This window comes from Perissodus microlepis, chromosome 18 (assembly GCF_051167445.1).
Source record: "Perissodus microlepis isolate ML-2025 ecotype Zambia chromosome 18, ASM5116744v1, whole genome shotgun sequence".
NCBI classification, from domain to species: Eukaryota; Metazoa; Chordata; class Actinopteri; order Cichliformes; family Cichlidae; genus Perissodus; species Perissodus microlepis.
In genome coordinates this window covers 2,811,268-2,822,561 of record NC_140478.1, presented here as the reverse complement: position 1 = coordinate 2,822,561, position 11,294 = coordinate 2,811,268, and the positions used below count along the sequence as shown (strand labels likewise).

At 42.5% G+C, this 11,294-nt stretch overlaps 1 protein-coding gene across 5 annotated transcripts in view; it reads left to right on the top strand.

Moving 5' to 3' along the window:
• The first annotated feature begins 1,764 nt into the window (after positions 1-1,764).
• LOC146367033 (uncharacterized) overlaps positions 1,765-11,294 on the top strand; it is a 33,327-nt gene continuing 23,797 nt past the window's right edge. Inside the window, exons 1-3 of one of the 5 annotated variants that reach the window (XM_084911565.1) lie at positions 1,765-1,904; positions 6,186-6,270; positions 6,793-6,954. In XM_084911565.1, the coding sequence (XP_084767691.1) occupies positions 1,843-1,904; positions 6,186-6,270; positions 6,793-6,954 (309 nt within the window). In that variant the 5' untranslated portion in view covers positions 1,765-1,842. Of the gene's footprint in view, positions 1,905-5,707; positions 6,271-6,792; positions 6,955-11,294 lie in introns of those variants that run through there. The other 4 variants (XM_084911566.1, XM_084911563.1, XM_084911561.1 and 1 more) reach the window with 4 other exon arrangements.

Below are 11,294 nucleotides of genomic sequence, written 5' to 3'. Positions count from 1 at the left end.
TCCTCCTTCTCTCTCTCTGTTCCTCTCTCTCTCTCTCTGTTCCTCTCTCTCTCTCTCTGTTCCTCTCTCTCCCTCTCTGTTCCTCTCTCTCTCTCTCTGTTCCTCTCTCTCCCTCTCTGTTCCTCTCTCTCTCTGTTCCTCTCTCTCTCTGTTCCTCTCTCTCTCTCTCTGTTCCTCTCTCTCTCTCTGTTCTCTCTCTCTCTGTTCCTCTCTCTCTCTCTGTTCCTCTCTCTCTCTGTTCCTCTCTCTCTCTCTCTGTTCCTCTCCCTCTCTGTTCCTCTCTCTCTCTCTCTGTTCCTCTCCCTCTCTGTTCCTCTCTCTCTCTGTTCCTCTCTCTCCCTCTCTGTTCCTCTCTCTCTCCCTCTCTGTTCCTCTCTCTCCCTCTCTGTTCCTCTCTCTCTCCCTCTCTGTTCCTCTCTCTCTCTCTCTGTTCCTCTCTCTCTCTGTTCCTCTCTCTCTCTCTCTGTTCCTCTCCCTCTCTGTTCCTCTCTCTCTCTCTCTGTTCCTCTCTCTCTCTCTCTGTTCCTCTCTCTCCCTCTCTGTTCCTCTCTCTCTCTCTCTCTGTTCCTCTCTCTCCCTCTCTGTTCCTCTCTCTCTCTCTCTGTTCCTCTCTCTCTCTGTTCCTCTCTCTCCCTCTCTGTTCCTCTCTCTCTCTCTCTCTGTTCCTCTCTCTCTCTCTCTCTGTGCTGACAATCATCAAATATACAGTTGAAACCAGATATTTACAAACTCTTCAGATAAAAACACTTTTTTAATTGTAACATCAAATCAGACTAAATGTTTCGTTTTTTTAGATTGATAAATATAAAAAACATATTTGTTAACTTTAAGAGTAAAGAGAGAAACTGTCTGTATTTCTTAATTGTAAATGGCACCAAATTGTATTCAAACTGAGCCACATTTATGGAGCTCCACAATTCTGTTCCAGGTGTTTTGGTTGACATCTCTTGATGTTCCCATGTCACAGAAACAGGCTCTGTGTTTTGCCTTATATGCATCCACAGCTGTGCCACCAGTTTACTCACATGGACTCTACTAACCAATCAGAAGCTTCTTCAGCTCAGAATGGAATCGTCTGGAGTTTTCTTATTAATTAACAATAAACTTAGTGTACATGTACTCCTAAATTTGATGAAAGTGATAAAAATAGAAGCTCTGTCTCTCTTTATTCTGACATTTAACTAATTCAAAAGATATTTCAATATTTATTTATCCAAAACAAAACAAGTTTACTCTAAATTGATGTTGTACAGTAAAAAAATGTTCTTGTGTTTTCCATAAAGTGTGTGTAAATATCTGGTTTAAACTGTGAATACACTGCTGTGTGTTGAAATTCCTCGTTTTGCATAGAAATATACTGAAATATACATTCTCAGTCATCCAGGTCATCGTAGTCAAAGGAGCTTGCAAAGAAAAGCGTCTGGACTTCTTTAAGTTTACTTGAAGACGTTTCACCTCTCATCCGAGAAGCTTCTTCAGTTCTAAGGTCAAATGGTGGAGAGTCCCAGATATAAACCTAGTGGGAGTATCATATGAGAGACGTTTCGTAACTCTCCACAGCTGTGGGTCAGGGTCAGAAAGCATGAACTGGAATCAGTACAATAGGTGGGCCGCTTGGGAGGACAGCCATGGCAGCCAAACGCCAACTTTACACTTAAGTGCTGTTTTATCGAGCCCGGAATCCAGCGCAGGTTTGTCACGGCCTGGTCTTATTTTGAAAGGTCGGACAGGAAATCCTGTTTATTTCCTTGTCAGTGTCTGCTGCTGACGCAGGAGTGACCGCTCAGTCAGGGAGTGAGGAGGCTGGGCTGACGCTCGGCCAGTAACACTGCTGCTGCAGCAATGATGCGGTTTATTGTGGAGTGTCGGAGGACGCTGCGAGCGAGAACCCCCAAGGATGGAGGGTAAAACAGCAACACTTACTCTCTGCGCTCGGTGCTCATTTCTGTCTTAATGTAGACTCCAGAAGACTGACACATATTTCTCCAGTCCTTAGGCAAGTAGTTTGTAGTAGGCTTTTATAATGTGATATACATAACTGTAACTATGTATATGGCATGTCCTGACATACTTACCCAGATGTACAGAATGTGAAAATGCTAACACGTGATGAGAAATGCTCTTTGTTTTTACACATGTAAAAGCGGAGCGGGATGTGGAGGCGACTTTGGCAGATCAAAGTGAAATTAATTGTACTAATTTAATGTTCCTGGTGATAAATAACCCACTAATGCAACGCATCAGTTTTCTAGTAGCTGGTAGTCGCTACAACAACAGCATTGTAATAGTTTTAGCAGCAGATTAAGATTGAGAATAAAAAGATTTCGATTTTTTTTGCAACGTGTTTTTTTATCAACAACTGTAAACTAATTTATATCTAATTTTGACATACTCACAATTGTGTGTTTGAATCCACATAAAACAAAGCAACTGGAACACTTACAAGTAGGGGTGGGTTTGGATTATCGATTTATCGATTAAAATCGATTCTAGCTTGGATAACGTGATATCATTCATTAAAATCCTGAATCGATTTTTAAATTTTTAAATTTATTTTGTCCTCAGGTTAAACCTCACAAAATTTCAACAACCAGCAAACAGCTAAAACAGTAAATGAGAGCAGGAACACGGATTCTGCACTAAGACGTAAACACAAAGCACGAGCTGATTCTGATCCGTCGGCGGCTCCGCGCTTTGTGTTTATGTTCTCTTTGCGCTGATTCTGAAGCTGCAGGTTTTATCTCTGTCCAATATTGACTGAACCAGCAGAAAAAGAAGATCCAAACTATGCTTCACATTTCGCTTCAGATAAACATCGTCATGAATTCACTCTGACTTTTCCTGTTTTGCTTCCACCAGGATAAAATCACACTTCATGCACAGCTCTCTCTCTCTCTCTCTCTCTCTCTCTCTCTGTACTTCAACAACAGTTTCCCGTCTAAAAATCTGTTTTCTGCATCATTCGCTTGCTTATTACGCACAAGTCTACCGTTGTTTACAGCGCTGTCGGCCGCTGTTTTTTCCTTTTACTTACTTCCAACAAGAAAGCTTCATTTCTGCCGTTCAATAGGCTTCTGAACAAATTTAAACTTTTTAAAATTATGCAAAATTGCAAAACGCTTGGTTGTGTCTCTAATAAAACCTCTGTAACTTTGCTCTGCTTCACTTCAGCAGCATCAGGAAATGTTCATATGGTGATTCTTCATTTTTGATCTACTGCAGAATATTTTTAAGATCAGCTGCTATAAAATCCCAGGCCAGGAAAATCTCCTTCATGTTTTTCTGTGTTTTATCCTCAGTTACTTTGACACAAAGGCATCTGCTGTGATGCTCACACCTTGGATAAAGTCTCGCAAGTGTCAGCTTTCTTTTTATAGACAAAAAAATATAGAATTGTACTGATCCATGATCAGAATTATAATATTTCTGACTGTCTGAGGCAAAAATTTCCCCGATTTGAATCGAATCAAATCGTGGATCGAATCGAATCGGGACCTTGTGAATTGGAATCAAATCGATTCTAGAAATCAGTGATGATACCCAGCCCTACTTACAAGTATTTATCAAATGGGTATATAAAACCCCTTTTTTAAAAATATGGTTATGTTTAAATTGTTAACATCTCAGATAAAACACAAAAGTATTCACTCGTCTGCCTTCACACACATATGAACTTGAGTGACATCCCATTCTTAATCCATAGGGTTTAATATGATGGCGGGCCACCCTTGCTGCTATAACAGTTTCTACTCTTCTGGGAAAGCTTTCCACAAGGTTTAGGAGTGTGTGGGAATTTTTGTCCATTCTTTTAGAAGTGTTTCTAACTGAGATCAGACAGAGATGTTGGACAAGAAGGCCAGGCCCACATTCATACCAAAGGTGGTCTGTCGGGTTGAGATGAGCGCTCATTCTTCTCACTGTGCAAGTTCTTCCACACCGAACTCGCTCGTCTTTACGCAACCTACTATGCCCAAATTACTCTCCAATGCATCTATCAGAATATGAATGTGTGTGAATATTAGACAGACCACTGTAGTTGCAGTCATGGACAGCAGCACAAAGATAGACGTGTGTGTGTAGATAGATGATAGCTGTACATTAGAAATTGATCACACAGTGAAACTTCTTCTCAAACGAATCTGATGAATTGACAAGCAAACTATAACTTACAGTTACTTACATCTTTTACATTACATTTGATCAGGCTTGTACCACAAAGGGTTTAATTATTTATGGAGAAAACATCATGGAAGACTCATAAGAGCTAAAAACATCAGTCAAAGTGAGTAAGCTGCAGGGACTGTAGCCTAGCTAGTTAAAGTCAGCTGCTGAGATAGGCTTGGCTATAATTTCAGGAATTAGGAGAATGTGAAGGAAAGGAACATTGTTTTTTTACACTACTCAAACTAAAAGGACAATACAAGAAATTATGTCCTGTGGCGTTAATGACATCAGGTTGTGGTTGGGTTGGCAGCAGGGGTGAGCAATGAAAATGCAATTAAATCATGTTTCAAAACAAAGTGTTTTAAGTGGAAGGAAACAACGTTAGAAGCTTCCTTTCACTTCCTGGGGTGTCACCGTGAGGATGCGTGACTACTTAGAGTAGCAAAGCTAGAAAAAATGATTTGTCCTCTATAACCAGCACACTGAAAATACAGGACAACACTACCACACTACATGCTTATGAATGCTGTGTCAAGAATGTCAAATGACATAGTTGTTGTTGGGAACATAATTAGCATGACACAGGATTCCTAAGCATGTAGTGTGGGTGCAGCTGAGTAGCTGACATGAAGCGAGCAAATGTTCCAGGATGGCACTATCTGTTGTTAATAAAAGCACCTCTGCTTTTTTACGTGCACTTCTCGGTTTCTGCCTGAACCATCTGCAAGCCTCTGATGGTAACAGTGAGAGTACTGTCCTGTGGCTTTATCTCCCCTCCTCCATCTGTGTCTCTGATCTGGTCCTATCTCTTTTCTGTTATCACCTCATTGTTTCTCTGCATGTGCTGTTTTCTGCAGAAATGGCTGCTATTTTCATTCTGGTCAGACGGCAACACGGGTGATTCAAAGTAATCAAAAAAGCACAAATCAGTGACTAAATCTTAGCTTGAACTGAGAGAAAAGGAGTTCCAGGTTAACCTAATCCCAGAACCACACCAAGTAAAGTTATTTACTCCAAACAGGGTGACATTTCATTGGCTGATAAACTGTTTTACTCTACCTGTAACTGCTTGTAGAGGAGCAGCATCCAAACTGTACATACTTGAACAATTTAGCATTTTGACTTTGATAGCACATTGCAGTGCTTCGTTCTAGCTCTATTTTGATTAAGTGCACAAACTATGTGGGAGATAAAGCCATCATTCTATTGAAACTGTTCAGGAGTAACTACACAGAAATACATGAGAGGTAGCTGATGATCTGAGTAGTACCTACAAAATGGCAATGCACCTATTCTCAGAGTACCCCTTCACCCAAGAACATTGGTTTTGCTTGTATAGTTGTATTTGTGCTCTTGAAAACTATTTGATGAAAACACCAGTGCGGTTGGCTAATGAAGTAGGGCAGAATGAATACTGATTGATATTGATTGCCTGTGCAGACTGCTGCTGCTTTGCCATCCATAAAAGTCTCTCTCTCTCTCTCTCTCTCTCTCTCTCACACACACACACACACACACACACACACACACACACACACACACTGTGTGTTGTGTATGAACTGATCATACTGCAGAGGCCAGTGGTGATGGAGAGGGGCAGAGTATAGAGAAGGATATGAAGGAAACAGTGGTATGGCAGGAAACTGAGGAGGAGGAAAAACATGAAGAATGGAGACTTGTACAGGGGCGGGCGTTCTTCCATTGATGCAGAAGTCTGCTCTACCCTGTTCTCCTCTGGTCTGACTCATCTTCCACGCTGGTGCAGTCTGCCTGTGTGCATTTTCCAGCACACACACACACGTGCGTGCAGGCGCTGACACGTTAACAGAGGGAGCTCCGCCTCCTCTGCAGTGTAGCGACAGCTAGAGAGGGGCAGCAATGGAGGAGCCAGCAGTACAGCAGGAAAAAATAGAGGGATCGTGGGAAGGAGGGCATGATGAAGGAAAAGCAGACTGGAAGAACGAATGCTCTCTCTCATCCCTCCTTAAACATTCCTGTCTACTTTGCTGGTCATCTCCCAGGGACGCCGACATCATGGAGACTGATGAGAGAATCCTTGCCAAGACGGCCGAGATCAGAGTAAGAAGACCACAGCACCTAGCACTGGTGTGTGTGTTTGAATCTGTGTGTCTGTGTGTGTCTGTGCTTTTTGTCGAAATCATATTTTCTGTTATTTGTGAGATCATTTGGACAGTACCTATATCATTTTTATGTATGTGTGTGGCTGTAAGGCTTCCAGTTTGGGACCCTTCCATCACTGCATTTCCCATGATGCTCTCATGTGATGTCATGATGCTGTAGGACTAGTCTCACAAAGATGAAGCTGTAAACACACACGTGTTCAGCGCAAGTCTGGATTGCCAAACGTCCTGGTGCTTGAAATGTTCAGATTTTGGTGTCTTCTCTATGAACTTTAAAAAAGGGGAAGTGTGTTCACACGCAGGTAACATTTCTGGTGCCAGAACAAAAACCGACCAAGCAAAGGGAAAAGCTCTGTACAGTAACTTGGGCTGGTGTATTTTCATAATTTTGTTTTTTCACCTGCTCTTTGTGTGTGTGTGAATGTTTCATCATCCCAGCATTTATATCGTTCTGCAGATTTTAACTGTGTCTTTGTGTGTGATGTAGGAGCTGGAGAGCGCAGTGGCAGTGGAAAACTTGGAACTTCAGGAGCAGAGGTCAGACCGCAAAGAGCTGGAGGAGACCCTAGTTAAATTAGAGAAACACAAAGAGAAACTGATACAGCAAATAAAGGGAACCAGACAGCTCTGCTATGAAGAAAGTCAGCAGGTAATGATGCACAGTACTGCTGCTCTGGCAGCGTGTGCTCTGTATTTTTTCAGCATTCACGTGATGCACAGCTGCATGAGTGGGTATCTCATCTCCTTGACTGACACGCCGCCTTGAAAACTACGGTCAGTTTGAGGGACGTTGATGTTAACTGTGGAGTTTTGAGAGGTGGGTGAAACTTTTGAGCGCACAGTGTAAGTGTTCAGAACCATGGCCAGAGAAGATGACTCTGAATGAGCCAAAGTTTTTCAAAATTCCAGACTGCGTCATGGTTTGGGGTTTGTGACACAGCTTTTTGAGTTTTCCTTTAGGTTTATGATGCTTTGCTTTATTAGTATGTTTTAGGGTTGAGTTCTGCTCCGCTAATATTTTGAGTTATTTTGTATTCATGTTTCCCGAGTCTCTCTTGTTCCTGTGTGTGTTCCTTCATCACGGCCCCTGTGTCAAGCCCCATGTCTTAGTCTGCATCTTGGTGTGTTTCTTGTTTTATTTTGACAGTCTCTTGTCCCATGTTCAGTGTGTTCAGTTTTGCTTCCCCCTTCTCGTCTGTTAGATTATGACCTGCTGTGTTCCCCACGTCTCTCCTCTTTGCTGTGATTTCCCCTTTTGTATATATTATTTGTGTTTTACTCTGTCAATCATTGTGATCTCTCTCTTGATGTGTGCCCTGTCTGTGTGGTAAATCGCTGTACTGCTATGTCTGTTTAGTTTTTGTCAGTTAGCCTCCCTAGTTTTTTATTTCTCAGTAGATCCAACAATAAAACTAAGTTCAGTCCTGCCTGCATGTATGCACTTTGTGTCTGAAACTCTGCCTGTCTGAGACATAATTTACAGCAATATATGTTATTGCAGTAGTATTGTTATCATATCGTAACTGTTGATTTCCACCTCTTTTTATATATTTTTATATATACATATAAAAAATTCCCTTCTCGCCCTTGTGGGTTGTCTATCATTCAAGCTCGGGTCCTCTACCAGAGGCCTGGGAGCTTGAGGGTCCTGCACAGTGTCTTAGCTGTTCCTAGGACTGCGCTCTTCTGGACAGAGATCTCCGATGTTGTTCCCGGGATCTGCTGGAGCCACTCGCCTAGCTTGGGACTTGCTCCACCTAGTGCTCCGATTACCACTGGGACCACTGTTACCTTCACCCTCCACATCTTCTCGAGCTCTTCTCTGAGCCCTTGGTACCTCTCTAGCTCCTCATGTTCCTTCTTCCTGATGTTGCTGTCATTTGGAACCGCTACATCTATGACTACGGTGTCCGGTTGGTTAGCCACCACCGTTTTGTCCATTTGTATCTGGAAGTCCCACAGGATCTTAGCTTGGTCATTCTCCACCACCCTTGGGGGCGTCTCCCATTTTGACCTCGGGACTTCAAGGCCATATTTGGCACAGATGTTTCTGTATGAGGGAGCTTGGTGAATTTGTATCCTCTGCTGCTTCTCTTCAATGTGGGGTCCCACAGGGTTCAGTTTTAGGCACGCTTCTTTTCTCCCTATATCTCCGACCCCTTGGCTCTATTTTCAGGAAACATGGGATTTCTTTCCACTGTTATGCTGATGACTCCCAGATTTATTTCCCACTTAAAAACATAAATGGCTTCTCAGTAGACCCTCTGCTCAGATGCCTTGATGAAATAAGGGCCTGGATGACTTTGAACTTTTTACATTTTAATGAGCAGAAAACAGAAGTGATGGTTTTTGGTGGCGCTTCTGAGACCACTGCTATAAATCTTGGTTCGCTGGCACAGTATGTTAAAGCAGTCATCACTAATCTGGGAGTTAAAATGGAGGCAGATCTTAAACTTGAAAGCCAGGTCAGAGCTGTTGTAAGATCTAGCTTTTTTCATTTGAGGCAATTAGCCAAAATAAAGCCCATCTTATCAAAACAGCTTTTTGAGACAGTAATCCATGCCTTTGTTACATGTAGGCTGGATTATCGTAACGCACTTTATTGTGGGGTTAGTGATGCGTCCATTAGGCGTCTGCAGGTTGTGCAAAATGCTGCAGCACGTCTTTTAACTGGAACAAGCAAGTCTGAGCACATTACCCCCATTTTAGTTTCACTCCACTGGCTACCTGTACATTTTAGGATTGTTTTTAAAATTCTCTCATTTGTTTTTAAATCTCTTAATGGCCTGCCCCCCCACCCCCACCCCACCTCTCGGATCTACTACAACTATATACACCTGCCCGTTCCCTTAGGTCCACCAATCAGCAGCTCCTTAAGGTACTGAAAACTAAGTATAAATTTAAAGGTGATCACGCTTTTGCTGTAGCTGCTCCAAAGTTGTGGAATGATCTGCCCTTGCACGTTAGACAGGCCTCTTCTCTTTCTGAGTTTAAGAGTCTTCTTAAAACATATTTATTCGCTGAAGCCTTTGGCACTGTTTAAGGGGGTTGACTCAATTTGTTTCAATTTGTTTTAACATGTTTTATTTTATTTTAGTTATTTAGTTATTTATTTAACTTTATCTTATTTTATCTTATTTTTATTTTATTTTTACTTTGCTTATGCCAGGGGTGTCAAACTCAATTGCACAGGGGGCCAAACCTCAAGGCACACTTTAGGTCGCGGGCCAAACAAGATAAACATTTATTGAACACAGTAAAACAATGTTTTTTAAACATAAATATGAATACAGACAGGAAAATATTACCAGAATAAATAAACTTTCACTTTAAATATTTAGCTCTCCATAAAAATATATCCTGTCAAAATTATGCAAGTTAGAAATATGAACATGCTGCCAAATACCCCAGAAAAAAGAAAAGAAAACATATACAAGGTTGGAGCCGCATGTAGACGAAGCTGGGGTACTGCTTCAGGAATGGAACTAATAAAGTCTGCGGGCCTTTCAGTGTCGTACTTTCCCTTGAGTGTCCCATTACACTGCAGCTCCATCTGAATCTGCACAGGTGCAGTTTCTACGTAAACTGTAAATGTGTTGTGAAGCAGCTCGAAATTCTCATTTTGTGCTTCAAAGTCACCAAAGCGCCACAAACTCAGTGCGCTCAGTTTATCAGCAAAGTGCGCATTTGGGAACATTGTTGCGCTGACTTGGTTCAACATTACTTGGCAACAGGGAAAGTGAGGCAGGTTGCCTCGGTTTACTCGCATCCTGCTGACTAGTCCACTTTTTTCACCGCACAACACCGGCGCTCCATCTGTTGTAAGTCCAACAAGTTTGTCCCAGGGCAGTTTCATGTCGGTTACACTTTGACATACGTTTCTGCTCAGGCTCACATTTGCCAAAATCTGCATTTTGTCTGGACACAAGACGTCACACACCATCACGCAGCTCTTCAGAAACTCTCCCTCGGTAAATGGCCGGGCTGATTTGGCTATCTCCTCTGCTACAATAAAACTTGCTTTCACAACAGCTTCACTTTGTGATTTTGCTCTGGTGAAAAACGTCTGCTGAAATGTCAGATTCTTCTTTAGCTCTTCTACTTTCTGTAGTTTCTGCTCTGCATTTAGGTTTTTCAGCTTATCCTGACGTTTTGTCTCGTAGTGCCGTCTTAAATTAGATTCCTTAATTACAGCCGCATTAGCTCCACTAATAAGACACACGGGTTTACCGGCAATGTTTGTAAACATATATTCAGTCTCCCACCGGTGCTTAAAGGCTCTGTTTTCAGAATCAACTTTTCTCTTCGCCATTGTAAGGGGCTAGTTTCGCAATTTGCTAGCTTCGGGAATGTTCCCAGCTAGCGTAGCGTTCAGCAAGGAGGCTGCAGCGCTGCATTTTGGGATCTGTAGTTTGTGTGTTATTAGTGCCTCATATCGTCAGGCCATGCATAACAATAATAATAAGTCTATATAAAATGATAAATGTCCGCCGGGCCAGACGTGGCCCGCGGGCCTTGAGTTTGACACATGTGGCTTATGCTATTTGCATGTACAGCACTTTGTGAACTCTGGTTTTATGTTAAAGTGCTTTATAAATAAAGATGCTATGCTATGCTATGCTATGCTATGCTATGCTATGCTATGCCAGCCACTTGGTTATGGCGTTCCCTTTATGCCCTGCCTGCTAGCATCTGGACCCTGCTGTGCTGGATTGTCTCAGGGGCATCCTTACACAGCCTGCACCTGGGGTCTTACCTAGTGTGATAGGCCCCAGCCTCTATGGATCTTGTGCTGAGAGCTTGTTCCTGTGCTGCCATGATTAGTGCCTCTGTGCTGTCTTTCAGTCCAGCTTTGTCCAGCCACTGGTAGGACTTTTGGATATCAGCCACTTCCACTCTCTGCCGGTGGTACATACCATGCAGGGGCTTGTCCTTCCATGATGGTTCCTCCTCTTTCTTGGGTTTCTGTTGGCTCAAGTAGTCACTGAC